The following is a 15,522-nucleotide window of genomic DNA, read 5'->3' on the forward strand; positions in this document are numbered from 1 at the left end:
CGGAAGTCATGCCGACTTCCGCCGCTAGGCATCGGGCGCTCGCGCGTGCGCAGAATGCGTCTCGGAAAAGGTCCATTGGCTTGGAGGGGCCAAGAAAGGAAAAGATTTACAATAGATATGTAAGGGTAATGTGGAAAGGAATCATGGTGAATCATTAAATGTTTTTAACGCTGCCTCCAATCCCAAAATCTGGTCCGTCCGTTCGTACATTTCCCACTAAATTTAGCGGGGAAATGGGTTCGAGTTCGAGTTCTCTCCCAGAATGCATCGCGCTCGCAGAGTGTTGCACGGAGAACTGGACTCAAACGAACACGCCAAATGCACCGAGTGGAATAGTGCAGAAGACTGAGGCTCCCGCCATCTATGTTGCAAAAAAGGTACCAACTTTAAACCGAAACTAGTGCATTTCTGTTCGGAGTGATGAGTGTGAATGCGAGAGTGCAGGCGCTACCAACGTTTATCTACAAACGTTGGTCGCTGCAACCTGTAGTTTATATTTGCGATGACTTCAAGCAACTCGGCTGTCGAAGAGATAGTTACAGACGGCGTAAATTTCCGCAACCAGCTGTCTACAAAGCAGCTGGTTGCGATCTCTATAACCGCTTACATTGAAGAAAATTGATGATGCTGTCCGAGCAGAAGCTTGATTCGTTTGAGCATGGTATTATGCGTGAACCACTAAAAGGGTACGGCTTAAAACTAGTTTGTTGAAACAGCCAGCAAAACTTTTCGTGGGACTTTCGATGTCGATCGTCACTACAGGTGGATCAGATATTAGACTTGGCGAGGGCGTCGAGAACGAGAGCTTTCTTGTACGAAATACGACAGGGCAAGTTAGCTGACGTAAGTAAATGTTAAACAGGAAAATGTTGCTCAAGCCTAGGGTAAAGTCACTATGTTTAACTTTCTCTGATGCTTATTGGGCAGTCACAGGTTTCTACTGGAGGAGTTTGGTCGACAAATGTTTAATTTTTCACCCGCACACGGATGGTGATAAACATCTCGGGGGCCGCTGATGCGTTTGTTCTTCGCACCATGGCATATTTCGGCGTCTGTACGGCAGCAGAGCGACTTAAAACATGCAAATGAAGCACAGTTTGTCAATTGCTTCCTTCATGAAATAACAGACACCTGCAATTCAAGCTCACATTTGATTCCGTTGCCTGCGGGACGCGATTTCTATCAGAAAATCTACTTTTTTTTCCTTTCGGTTCCGCGACACATCGTAGCAGACGTAGCAGACGAACCCTCGTCGTCTGCTCCCGCTCCTCGCCGGAGCGAGGCATGACGGGATTGCATTTTGGCGCACTCCCGATTTTCTCGGTGCAGCGAGTGCATGAACTCCACCGCACTTGTGGTGTGCCATCGCTGAAACGAACTCGGGGAGTGCAACCACTCGTGGAGTGCCGGCTGAAACGAACCAGCTCCACGCTGCAAGTGGGCGCGTGTGAGTACGAGTGCCGTGAAACAAACTCGCTATCAGTTTCCCAGCTAAGTTTAGCGGGAAAATCGGCGTCACATTACCCAAACGACCCAAACACCAATTCAGTTTTCCTGCTAAATTTGGCAGCAAAATAATGTCATGTGGCCTGATGTCACGTGACCTATAGACGAATTCAGATTCCCCTCTAAATTTGGCGGACAAATTAATATATATAACTTGACGTCACGTGCAACGACGTTTTCCCGCTAAGTTTAGCGGAAAGATTGACGTCACCTGACACGACGTGACTTGACCTATACTATACAAGACAGCATATAGTCCCTTAAAGAATTAAAATTATTACTTTTTAAGCACTGTATTTCTTGTATTGTAGAACTTTAAACATAAAAGTCGCTGCCAATTTTGTTTTTAAATTTTTGGAGTAGGTGGCGCAAGCTACCGCCCTTTATGAATATTACAAATTGCCGTTAACATTTATTCATCCATTAGAGTCATTCATGCATCCATTCATCCAATGCCCAAAATGGCGCTGGCTATGTCGTCCGCTCTCCGAGCATCGTCCATCAACAATCATGCGTTTACGCGTATATTAAGGTAAGATCTCATTGACTATGCATCACTGTCTTTATCTACAGTACTGCAAGTGCACCGAGCACTGGTGTCGGCAGCTGTTGCCTAATAGACCTTCAGAAGTGAGCAAACTGCCCGCTTGTTCAGAAAGGGAACCAACCCGTTCACGGTGTACAACCACATATTGTATTCGGTACGACGGCACATCATGGGGTTAAATTAGTAATTGGTTGTAAGCTTCGTCTCTTTTGTACCTGCCGGGCCTAGCGCCACACAGTAGTGCCCTGTAGTGCGCATTGGCTTTATTCGCCATCTCAGTGTAACAAACAGTTTACAGATTTGGAAAGCTTCCTGCAGTGATTGCTGTCTTCCCCCGTGCTTGTGATAGTTGGTAGTGAGGACATCAAACACGCACAATTTTTTAATGTTTACAGAGAAAAACACCAGCCATTTGTGAAAATAATGCTTTAAGGTATCTGAGCCCACAACAGTGTGGCTGTTTCGCAAGCAGCTTTTTGCAGACGTATGTTAAAGGAGTCACGAAACGATATTCCAACTTTTTCCTATTAGCTTTCCTCCGCAACTCCTAAACCGCGCGGTGTACCAAACAGTTTAGGAAGACAGAAAGGGGGGAGTCCCCTCTTGCTCGGAATTTCGTTTGTGTACCCGGACACAGCCATTCCCCCCCGTAAAAGATTAGCCTGTCGCTCAAAATTCAGACAAAAGTTGCTTTCCCCACCCCGTTCACCCCGAAGCTGACAGCGCTGTGGAAACTACGTGCTCCTTGGGCCAGCCACACTTTTGCCACGTGATGACACTCTCTCGCACATACCCACGCGCAGAGAATGAGGTCAGGTGATGAAAGGGAGGCGGCTGATTGGTCCGGCAAGCACGCAGCTTCCACCGCAAGGTCAGCTTAGGGGTGAAGGGAATAAGTGAGGTCTGGTGTCTGGACCCAATGACGCGCTTTGGGGACCGCAGATGTATCACAGTCAAAAGGCAGAGGTTTCACGAAGGGAAGGAGGTACGAAATAGTCTGCTGTGTTTTCAAATTTTCTAAAGTCAGGCTTTTGATTTTCTACCTTTTCTTTTTTGGCCCACTGAACCGATGTGCTATTAGTAAAATCGCAATCTAAACTGATTTATCCCAGCCCAAAGTGTGTTTAGTGGGCCCTTTAACAACGACAAGCTTCCTTTAGAAAACTGATGACCGGACAAAAACTGACCCAACAAATACCGACCCAGCAAATACCGGCCGGACATAAGTTCATTGAAATTTTCACGGACCCGGACATGATCTTACCGTTCTTCATAGTAAATCTAGACGAAATTTCACTGAACCTATGCCTCTGGCAGGCAAGCATTTGCGCGGTCTATATTTCCAACCAATTTCCAGATAATTAATACTTAAGACTCGGCTCTGGCAGCAGCGATTGTTAACAGGTAGAATTTTAATTTGAACCGATCTTGCTGCCCGGGCTTGCAGAATGTAATCAAACTTAAATAGAATGGATGCACTCTGATTGCATTGGAACACACTCCTACAGGTACCACAAGGGGGCTATGTTAGACAAATGTTTCGTTTCTCCTTAAAAGAAGCGGAAGTGACAGAAATGACGATCGCATCCGATTGGTTAGAGGCTCAAATGACGAAAGTTCCCTCTTTCGTCATTTGAGCCTCTTACCAATCAGACGCAATATTGTCACTTCCATCTCATTTTAGGAGAAACAAAACATTTGTCGAACATAGCCCCCCAGGAATTGTATAATGAGATGGTACAGAACAGCGATAAAGTAGCCTCTTAGCAGAGTTTCGGCATTGCTTGCTAGTTCTCTTGTTTATCGGCAAAAAGCTTCTGTCCAGCTGAGGTCTTGGCTAGGTCTCTTAATAAAACATATAAAGCATCAGCTGTCTCTTCTTTTGAGCTCATGCTGCCAATTTTTCTTACCTTCATGCTTTATGCAGTGTGGTTATGCAGCTTAAAAATTGGGATTATCTTTTTCAGCTTATAGCTATCATAAGGAAAAGACAAAACAAAAACCAATTTGCATGTTTTGTGACGAAAATTCACAGCGTGGTGAGGTGTGTCATGTCAAAACATGAAGTCCAAGTTTCTCATTTATCTGCTATGATGTAATATGAGAACCTGTTCAATGTGCTTTTCATTTCAGGATTACGTGCAGCGTGAACGACTCCGCTCACGAGAATGCTCGGCCATTTGCAACGCAAAAGGTCAGGTCCGACATAGCACTGCCTTCCGCACCCAAGCGCCCTCCCTCTGGCTACATCCTCTTCCTAAACGATACCAGGAAGGCCGTCATGAAACAGAACCCCGGTAACAGAAAATTGAAATATGCATCTTCTGCATCCAGTTGTTAGGCAGTTGTGTTGAAAGGCAATGAGTGCGCGACACATTTAGCTTGTCGGCACCATTGTAATGCAGATTGGCATTAGGTATCATCAAGGTTTGCCATTAGGTTTAGGCCACATGTATGTACATTGCATACATGTGGCCAACACGTGCACTGCAACAGCGACATGTACAGTGCAACATATGGCTGTTAGCTCAAACAAACAGTTGCCAGTTCTTTTGGTTTTTCTTTTCTCGGAAATCGAAGGGCTGTCATCATAACTAGTGTTGTGGTGACAAGTGCCAATCTGGGACAATTATCTAAGCGGTAAAGTTTGACGTCTGCCAATGCTAAGTAACATGTGAATAAGCGCCGATGCCATGTTTGGGCTAACAGTCACGCAGCATGCTTCTGCGCCCCGCTGGCCGGTTTCGTGCTATGCAAGCAGAAAGTGAGGGAGAGGAGGAGACGAGAAAGTACGGAAACGTCAGATCGCCGAGCTATGTTTCGAATCATTAGTGGGTAGGCTCAAAGCTAGCTGTCTTCGTCTCGACCGCACTCGTCGAATGCCGACGTTTGCGCTGGAATGCATTCGACGAGCGCAGTGGAGAAAAAGGCAGCTAGCCATGCATCTTCCCACTAATCGTTCCAATCAGAGCTGGGCATTGTGACGTCCGTGCGCTTTCGTCTCCTCCCCTTCCTCACTTTTGCCCGCATAGCGTGACAGAACAAGAATGGCAGGGAATCTCTTAGGGATCCCCGGCCTCCCTCATGTGCTCGTTGCCTCTGACTGTGCTTTAGCTATGCGTGCGCGCTTGGTGTCTGCCAGACTCCAAAGTCTCCATTCTTGCTTGATGCGAGTGGGCAGCAGCTGATGGCTCGAACTTCACAATAGGAGATGAGGTGCTAAGTTGTTTTGTATTTGCTGTAAAAAAACGATAGTTTATAAATTTGCTAATTTTTTTTTAATTTTGGAAGAGATTTTATTTTTAGGATATAATTTGATTACTGTCATGGTTATTGAGACAAACCTTGATGTGAAGTGGTGGTTCAGACTGGGACCACTTTTTTTTTTGTGAGGGGTTGCGAGCAGACAATTAGTACATCGTCTGCAAAATGAATCTACTGCTGTCCAGAAGATTGCTGCGAATACCACCAAAGCAACTTGAAACTATGGGGTCTAATACAGAAAATGAAACCCCGTTTTTCGGCCCGCACAAATCAACTGCTTTGCATTGAAGAAAGCTGAAAGTCCATTGGAATATGATGTGGGCAGTAACACACTGCGAATGCAACTTTTGCAGCTCTCAAGCCCACTGAGGTAGTCAAAACGCTGGCAGAAAAATGGAACATGGCTGATGAAATTACGAAGAAGGTAAGGCACAACCGCAGCCTCGGAAAACTTGGTCCAGCGTAACTAGTGCCTGGTACTGAGCTGCGTCCTCTTTTCTACAGAAATATGAAACCCTCTCACGAGAGCGCATGGAGGCGTTTGCCAAGGAAAAAGAGGCTTACACATCGAGGCTCACTCCACAGCAGAAGGAAGCACTGGCAGAGCTGTCGCTAGACAAGAAACTTCGTGTGAGCAAGAAAAAACTGCATGAGGTGAGAGAAGGGCTGCATACGTGTTGAAGTTTCGATAAAGATTGAGTAGGAACTTATGCACTGCGCATTTCCAGGGAATAAAGTGGCCATGTGTAGACCAACACGCGGCCGTGACGTCACGCAGCTGCGGTGGCGCTGTCAACGACACTGCGCGTGCGCAGACGATTCACTTCACGTGAATTCGGTTTCTGCGCACGCGCAGTGCCCACACCTGGTGTGGGCAAATGAGGGCTTGTTTGTAAACAGCGTGTCGGTCTATAGGTATGTGAGGTCAGGGGATGAACAAATGTCTTGCATGATAATCGGAAACTGAATAGAGTAGGCTGAAAGCCCTACGCAAGGTTATGTGTAGGTGTTTGCTTTTCGGGTGTTCTCAGTTGAAGCACCTAAAGCACGGCTTGTGCACATTCTCACTGCCAAAAGGTGTAACCAGTCAACTTGTACTCGTTTAAAGGGGGAGCAATGCTCAACACCTCAAGTGGCTTGTTTAATCTCTCATACGCAGAAACTAAAGGAGTTGGACAGGCCCAAGGGTGCCAGGACAGCATTTGTCCTTTTCTCCTCTGCCATGAGGAAGCAGCTGCAGGACAAGACTCCAAAGGTGAACAGCACGTCCCTGGTGACACCAGGCAACATCCAACAAGGCCGTCGGTCGTTTATACCTGAAATAGTTGAGCAGTTGCCACCAAAGTCGCCGTGCCATTGCACACTAAGTGACTTCATAGTGGACTGTATGATTCAGGAGGTACTTTAGCGTAAGATAAAAGCTTGATGTCTGAAAGTTTATCTTCAACTGAAGGAAGCAAGCAATAACCAAGTTGTAGTTAACTACTGCCATCTTCCCATGTTTTCTCTAGCAACACAGAAGCTGCTATGTTAGAGACCATGCCATTCTTTGTTTCGCCTTACGATAGATCACAGCGGACGCTGCAAGCCATCCTAATCAATCCTGCACTGTGAACTTTTCACATGACTACTCACCCTGTGCATTGCTGTGCCCCTTCAGAAGGTTACGTGACACTTTCACGGCGTTGGATTGGAAATTCTATGAGCTGTAGCGTCCTCTGCAGTTCATCGTAAGTTAAACCAGAGTTTAGCAGCTTTATTTTGTTCACAAACACGCGTGTGCAGGGCAGCAGTTTGTAGCAAAAAAGTGGCTGCTTAGGGCTTGTTGGGTGATCTTGTTGCCGACCCGCTTGCAATGGCTGCCTTGGTTTGCTAGCAACACTGCACCGCAGTTGGCTGCATTTTGCACATTGATCTTTTGGTTGCTCCATGTGCCATACCCGTCTCTTCTCCAGCACGCATTTGGCAGCAGTATTGCTTCTTGGATGCTTGGGAAAGCGCGTAGTGAGAGTACTGTCCTGACGGCACAGGTAGGCGCCTGCTCAGCAGCCATTTTTAGATTGTTGTAGTCTAGCTAGATGCTTGAATTTAGTTGACAGCAAGCTGTACAATGAACTATGAAGCTGTACTATACTATTAAAAATAATGTTCCGCAGAGGCAATTGCAGGGAACACGATCTCGAACGTCTTAGTACTATTCTATGCTTCTTGGACGTTTAGAAAGGCCTTGTCACTTGTCCTGGACGAAATTTTGTTTGTTTATGGTCGCATGAGTAAACATTTTTGTTGTGATAGAGCTGTGGATTTAATGAGGCTGTCTTTCTCGAGATCTACGGCAAGTGTGACAACTAAGCTTACAAGATCATACACCAAAAGCCCTTTAAAAACCAGTATACAACCATAACAGAGGATGTTTGCTCGATTCAGAGCAGACTAGCCAGAGTTCTGGCTGGGTACAATGCTAGTGTCGGAACCGTATGACTAAAAACATTATGTTTCAAACATTGGGTACAATTGCTAGTTTCTCGCATTTTGTCTAAGCACTTATCATTGGCACTGTCCCATTTTGTGGTTCTAGGCCAGAAACTCGGTGCAGTTTATGAAGTATCAGCCACACTCTGCAGGCTTGTTCACACACTTGCGACTGCTTACGACCGTGTGCCTTAAAGCATCTTAAAACCTCTTGTGACAAGAGAACACTGGCACCATCTGTTGGGTAGCTATGGAACACTTGCAGTTACCGTATGTTGTTTCGGTGTACTGCATTGTCATACCATGATATCTGATTGTTTGTGCTCATGCGTGCCTGTCTGCCAGGCACGTAGCCGGGATTTTGTTTCAGGGGGGCCCGCCCATGACAAAATGCTGTATGAGGGGGAGGGGGGAGAGGAGGGTCCCAGCAAAATCGAAGATTTCGGGGGGGGGGGGGGGGGGGGGGCTACGTGCCTGCTGTGTGCCATCGCATATGCTCTGCTTAGATAAACCAGAGCATTGTCCCCTGTTTGTTCACTTCATTCCTGCTCTTGTAACCTGACGACCTGACTGTGTCAGTAAAGCAGTAAGCCCTGGGGCCCTGCTGACGTCTGTTGTATTTCGCACCACGTTATAACCCTGTATATTTTTTTTTCTTCTTATCATTCTTTCTTTTTTGAAGAACTTTTGACAGTGTTATAAACAACCGTTTCCCATAGACGGTATGTATGTTTGATCTCACAGATACTGCAAAACCTTCGCCTTAGAGAGATGTAGTTGCATGGTCACCTCATACGTGGCGCCGGCATGCCATTGTGTTTTCTCGTCATAAGAGATCGCAAAGACTCGGTACTAAGCAGACGCAAGTGTGTGAACGGGCACCTGAAGCTTCCAGGAGGAGCTATGTTCATTTCATTGAAGAGGCTATATGTTACTACAGTGTGTGGTATTGTACTAGAATATTGCACAAAGATGCCAGCAGGGGCACAAATGATCACCACCTTAGCAAAACTTTGTAATGTTAGTGGATGAGTTAGTATATCAATCTGTTGACATTATGACTCTGTATTCAATTTGAATAACCCGATACGGCCTTTCAGCGACACGCCTGTTGCTTTGTACCCAGGTTACCTCCTGGGGCTAGAAGTTACCAGTGACACCAGGAAATTGAAATAATGCTAAAAAATATATTCTCGTCTTATTTCCTTCAGACCTCGAAGCCTAATAATCTATGTGGTATGTCAGCTCCTGGTCTGATGACTTGCTTTAGGGATCCTTCGACTAAAATGTAAAAATTGACCCCTTAGCCATTTTTTAATTTTGTTTTTTAATTTTTGGTAATTTTGGACCTTAAACTGCTTTTTTAGTTTTATTGCCTGTGTGGCCCAGGACGCACGTGTCTCCAGCACCGGTCGGCATTTTTAAAAAAACGTTTGCAGTAAAAACAATGTACAGTATGTGCTGCCATGTCTCGGCAGCACTGCAAACTAAGCTTTGAACAAGGCTGGATCTTTCAAGACAGCTGAGGGGTGAGTGAGGGTGCGCGCATGAGCTACACTCATCCTAAACGGCTTGGGGACAGCTTCAGGTGGATGAGCTAGGCTCGTCCAGAACTGTTAAGGGGTCAACACATATTCTTTTATTTTTATTGGTATTGGATTTGACAGCCACAAATCGTAAGTTTGCAGAGCATAGCTGCACCTGTGCTGGGGTACATCTGAATTCGCAATGTATCCTTGCTTTACTTTGCAGGAGATGATGATCCACCTTGCCACTTTGTGGAAGCAGTTACCAGAAGACAAGAAACAGGTCTCTGCCATCTCATTGTAGCCATTCGAAAAGTACTGTCGGGTGCTTCTGCAAATACTTTCAAAAATCCTTACAAAAAAGCAAATATTTTCGGGAACAAGCTGCCAACCACTGGGGACATCAGGGATTGCAAAAGACACACTAATTAGCAAAATAATTACTAATTATTTACTACTTAAAGCGATTGTCCAGTCAAAAGCGGAAGTACTTAAGTTTTTGCACTCTTTACATCAAGGGAGCCTTGATATAGACAAACATTGTTTTTATTTTGATATATGATGTCCTAATATTAATTAAAGCTTTCATAAGCTTAAGAAACTACACCCTGAATTTCGCCAGCATCAATGGCTGACATCCATAGCTGCTGCGTGACGCAAAGGATTGTCGGATGGTCGAGATAACAAGCGTTGGTCGGTGAATGTCTTGTGTTTTGTTTAGAATTATGTAGTCTCCTAGGCTGTACACCGCTGAAATATGTTTCTTGTGAGGCAGTTCTCAAGCATGTGCAAAAAAGTCTGGCCTTTTAGTAGGACTTTACTTGAAAACAGCCATTAGATTCGGGCAAACATATGCCGTTTTGTGCATACACAACTGCGACGGCCACCGATTGGACAAGGAGCACTTGCAAAGAGGACGATGCAGATTTTGCCCCTGAAGCGACATCTGGGTCCACGATGCGGCATTTGGGTCCACATGTTAGCGGATCCACTGGATCGGTAAAGCGGCTGCGGGTCGTTCCCTCGGAGGCGATGCCTGCAGGTCGAAGGAAAAGGCGAATCATTCAAAATGCTTTTCATATTTCTAGATCGTCACTTGACTGGGACGAGCTTGGCAAATCGTAGCCACGCTCCATTTTCATAGGCGGGTTAAACAGAATCGGGCTGCTCGTGTGCTAAATTTAACTTGGCAACGTTTCAAGATGGCTTAGCTGTTGGTTTCGGTTTCACTGCATAATCAAACCGATTCGATTTGGGCGAGGAGTGGGTGGACATAGTTGAATATCGTTGGCACAGCGTCACACCTCAGCTTACAAACCTTCTGTCCGCTTAGAGCTCGGCTCATAGCTCTCTTCTGTGAAATGATTGCTGCATAAGCAGGATCTCGATCTTGACGGGAACCCAGTGCTCTCTACATGCGGCGACGATCCATTTTGCTCGTCACTGTGCGTCTAGTCGTGGATTGCTGGTGCTGCCCGTAATGTGTGGCACCCAACCGCGCGACAAAAATCTCACCCTTCACGAAACGAGTCGAGCACAAAATAAAAATGAAGCACGCTGCAGCATTCACTCGCAGGCAAACGACGAGAGGGAAATGCTCGCGTGGCGTTATGTGACGTCAAAGCTTCAATATTGCCTACAAAAGCACCGTCTACACTAGGATGCGATTAAAGCAGTTTAAAATTCGATTACTCATGCAGAGGCGCATATAAAATACAGATATTGCACGGACGATGCATTTCGAGGCAGTAATAATATTGAATTGTTTTCTTGAACACAAAATTTTACCTGGCAATCCCTTTAACTTTTGAATTAGTGAAAATAAACACATGGTTCTAATTAAGAACTTGCTGAGCGTTGTCGAAAATGCCTAGATCAGTCAATTTTTAGAAAGACTTAGAGGACGTGTGAAGCGCGAGGGTGCACTCAAGCTTTCGCTTGTGCAACAGGCGGAATGGCTGGTGATGCGAAAATGTGGGCAGTATGTAAGACGATCGTCTGTGCTTTTGTATCACCAGCCTCCCGCCTGCTACACGAGTTGACACTTTAGTGCATCCCACTCTTCCCAAGGTTCTTCGAGTCGTCCCAAAAATGATTGATAAAGAGGTTTTCAATGACGTTCGTTAAGTTTCTAATTGGAGCCATATATATATTTTCACGAATTCAAAAGTGAACTAATAAATATAGGTAATCATTACTAGTGATGGGACGAATCACCGGAGATTCAAATTCGCCCAGATTCTGAAATTTCCGAACTTCCCGCGACGAATATTCGGCAGAGTCGGAGATTCGTCGCTGGTTGCAGATGGCAGCGTGAGCCTTCTCGTAAACCTCGCGAGTGCGGTCAGTTCTGTCTCTTCTAGGTACTGTTAATGCATATAACCAGATTTCGTCTTGTTTATATCAGCGTATGGTATGTACTGTACTGTTAGTCTAAACCCTGGCACGCACCCAGGTCCAGCTGAGCTGATCGGTGTGATTGACGTAGGCCTAACCAATCTCGATTGCTGTGCGGTTTCGCGGTGATCGGTAAAACGTCAAAAAGTCAAATTGGACGTTTTAGTGATTTATAGAGCGTAAGGTTGGTCTGCCAGTAGGGGCGACACTGGTTTACACTGTAGATGAGCAATTTTGCCAGTGCAGTACGACTGTTAACCCGGGGTCTTTAACGTGCACCACGCAGTAGTGATACATGACCGCACGCCGGTACGATGCTCATCCAGATTGAAATGGGCAAGGGTAGGGCTCGAACCCAGGATCCCTGGGTTCTGCAGCGCAAGCTTTTGCTCCACGCACGTCGAGCTGGGTGTGCGCTTCAGCCCACTCGGCCACTGATTCCCCTTGGTAAAATGTAGCGAAATGCTATGTTTTATACATAATGTGGCGCAACGCACAATAAATATATTCAGGTAAGGAACTGATTCGTCTCCTTCTCTAGAGCTGCATATGTCTGTACCTTTAAGGCATGCGAGCGAGATGAATGTTGCTCGTCACAACTTCGACAACGTACCGGCACCGGTGGCGCAGAAAAACGTCGCACTGTCGTTTCTCCGTTCTCGGCAATAAGTTTTGTGTACGTGAACTTTACTTGATGAAAAAGAAACCCAACGCAGGGGTGTCCAACGTAACTTTATTGTTAGAAAACAAACACTACCTCAATCGGATATCATTAACCAGAAAGACTAATAGTACGGCGCAAGGAATTTCAGATTGTTTCTCGTGTTTCGATAGCAATACCTCAGTGGACTCGCATTGAAGATAATCAAATCAAACATACTCACTTGTGTGGTGTGTGCCACTATGACCGTAATTATGAGCACGAAATGAGCCTGTGCCAAACAGCACGTACAGCATCAATCTCTTTTGTCGATGAAAACATGGGCTTGTATTTCCACGTGCACCAAGCATGCCGATTTTTGTCGTAATACGGAACCGAAACCAATTTTCCTGCGATGTCTGGCTACCGTTCTCGACAAACATCCAAAATAATATAAACAAAGCCGAACACTTTATTTATTACTACGATAATATATTACCTTAGCATTTTGTGCAGTTTGTAGAATTTAGTGAATTTAATATCACGAAAAGTTGAAACACTCGTCAACGTAATCTTGCAACCATGTCAACGCTCCAAATCTTTCCAAACTATTCCGAATCGCTTGAGATTCGGCTACCCTTCCGAATCTTCAGATTCGGCTCCGAATCTCAATTCGGATAAAGATTCGTCCCATCACTAATCATTACTCTCGGCGTATTTTATCTTTTGCTGTCCCCAGAGTCCGCCGTAGCTGACAGTTTGTTCCAAGCACTCTAGTTTTAGGAATTTTTGAAAGCCTTTGCAAAAATATTTGGTGCAGTCAGTGACAGATTAAGAACCCAGTTGATGCTCTGCCTTGAGCACAAGCTTTTTGCCTTTGATAACACTTCATTGCATGCGCCGTTAATGCCCGGTGGAAGGCAACAAGGACGTGCTGGAGGCAGAGCCTCTGTGGGTCTCTTAACCCGTCGCCAGTTATAGTAGTTTGTGTACTGTGGCATCATTTCCGACAAAGTCGCATCTTCATGAAGCGCTTTGTGTGGACTTGTGCTCTCTTGCTTGGAAGATCCATTCGCACCAAGAGTGCTTCTCGCAGCTTCACCGGCCAATGAAGCTCGATAGCGGTCGGTGAATACCTTCCATAAAATTGCTAGATCATGTCAGCTGTGGATTGCTTGTAGAGGTGTGTAAAATGGGCGGTATTTAATTTATGCATCTAAAAGTGCCCAAAGGGGGAGTAAAAAAATGAAAGCCGTGTACAATTCCCTGTAACGCCGGATCAGAGTGCAGCTCTTGAGGAGGAGGAGGGTGGAAGGGTACTGAGGGATAGGTGACTCCTCGGGGTCACGTGACCTCAGGGGGAGGTCGTCTGACGTCAGGGGGGTCTCGTCACCTGAGGGGGGTCACGTGACCTCAGGGGGTCGTGTGACGTCGGGGGGCTCATGTCACCTGAGGGGGGTTATGTGACCTGAGGAAGGGTCACGTGACCTCAGGGTGGGGTCACATGGACTCAGGGGGGTCATGTGACCTCGGGGGGTTGTGTGACGTCAGGAGGCGTCGCGTGACCTCAGTGGGGTCACGTGACCTCGGGGGGGGGTCACGTGATTTTGCGGTTATGCCGACGGCGACGCCACTCAAGGCGGAAACGGGCCCCTAAGAGCTGCGCTCTCAAAACAAACAAGATCCTACCTACTCAAATTGAACACAGAAACGCACCATACATACAAAAACAATATATGATGTCTTATATGCACAGAAAGAACATATACCAGTAGCTGCACACTGAACTAGCAGCTAAAATTAAAATATATAGATCTTTGCTTACACTTCCTGAGTTGTCCACAATAAAATGAAGTGTGCATTGCAAAGCTGATTGCACCACCAATTATAACTCGCAAGACGGTAACATGGAGCACAGGACTAATGCAATTGTTTTATCGTGTCATTTTTTTGCTATCATGTAAACCAGCATGTTTGTAAAGTACTTTGTGCACTTGAGCGAAACTGATCCCTGTCTCATGCTTTACAATCATGATGTGTTTATTTTGAGAACCAGTGCGGAGCACAAGTTCCTCTGCTTCTTGCGGTGACGTCAGAACACCGAGCTATGATTGGCTTTGATTGAAGGCTAGCGGGCAGACCTCAAGGCAGCTAGCATTGAGGTCTACCCACTATCCTTCTAATCAGAGTGAATCAAAGCTTGGCGATTTGACATCACTGCAGCCCCTACGCAAAAAGCTGGCGAACTTGCCCTCCGCATAGTTGAGCCATAGTGAAAATATTGTTTCATGGTCCTTTTAATCAGCAAAACAATAGTACATGTCTTTCTTCTCATTCATAACTTTGGCCCCTGTGCAGAAAAGCATTGTTTTGAGCAGTTTTGAGTAGAATAATAGTTTATAACAATAATTGGTTGAGGATTACACACGTTTTGTTGCGGTTGTGTTCAGCCCTACCTGAAGCAAGCCGAGGGGGACCGTCAACGGTACACCCGGGAAATGCAGGCCTGGACCAAGCGTCTGGAGGACCAAGGACAGCGGGACATCCTGGAAGACTTGAAGCAGGACATCAAGGATATTAGGAAGGGGAAGTACAGCCTTGAGCACAAGGTCAAGACATAGCTGCAGACGCATTGACAGCAGAATGGTGGCTGAAGATGAGGTTGCCTTCCTCTGCAAGATTGAATGCAAGATTTTTTTTTTAAAACGAGATAAAACGAGAAGTGTTTCAAGCTTGTAGCACTGAAGAATAAGACTCCTGGTTAGCACTTTCATTGTGTTTTGTGACTTTCTTTGAAATTCTGAGATGCAAGCAGCGCACTGTGTGTACGTTCTGTACTGAAGACTAATTGAAGGTGGAAGGTTTGCAAAGGTATTTTCACTGCCATTTATTTTCATTGTGTTTGGTTGCTTATATTCCACCAAATTGTGGATTTTATAAGATGCTGAATTACAATCCTCATCCTTACTCTGAATGCCTTGCACTTACTACTTGTTTACATTTTGTATTATATGTATATCCATCGGTGAGAAATAAAGCATTGATGTGTTGATTTACTGGCTACAGTTCACTTCTGTTCGCATCATAAAGCTGCAGTATAACCTTTGTAGATTTCCATATTCGACACTTAGTAGCCGAGCCCCGAACACACTCCTTGACTTGACAAGGAC

General features: G+C 45.6%; 1 protein-coding gene across 2 annotated transcripts; it reads left to right on the forward strand.

Moving 5' to 3' along the window:
* The first annotated feature begins 348 nt into the window (after positions 1–348).
* Positions 349–15,404, forward strand: LOC115328990 (transcription factor A, mitochondrial). 2 transcript variants are annotated; one of them, XM_029990464.4, is made up of 9 exons: positions 349–377; positions 1,934–2,038; positions 4,187–4,350; positions 5,671–5,741; positions 5,822–5,971; positions 6,477–6,572; positions 7,273–7,347; positions 9,542–9,598; positions 14,803–15,404. In XM_029990464.4, the coding sequence occupies exons 1-9, from the start codon at positions 364–366 to the stop codon at positions 14,971–14,973; spliced, it is 903 nt and encodes a 300-aa protein (XP_029846324.3). In that variant the 5' UTR covers positions 349–363; the 3' UTR covers positions 14,974–15,404. The 2 variants fall into 2 exon arrangements, with proteins under 2 accessions (XP_029846324.3, XP_029846325.3); XM_029990465.4 differs by lacking the exon at positions 7,273–7,347.
* Positions 15,405–15,522: the final 118 nt, after the last annotated feature.

This window comes from Ixodes scapularis, unplaced genomic scaffold (assembly GCF_016920785.2).
Source record: "Ixodes scapularis isolate PalLabHiFi unplaced genomic scaffold, ASM1692078v2 PGA_scaffold3__209_contigs__length_174095766, whole genome shotgun sequence".
NCBI lineage: Eukaryota > Metazoa > Arthropoda > Arachnida > Ixodida > Ixodidae > Ixodes > Ixodes scapularis.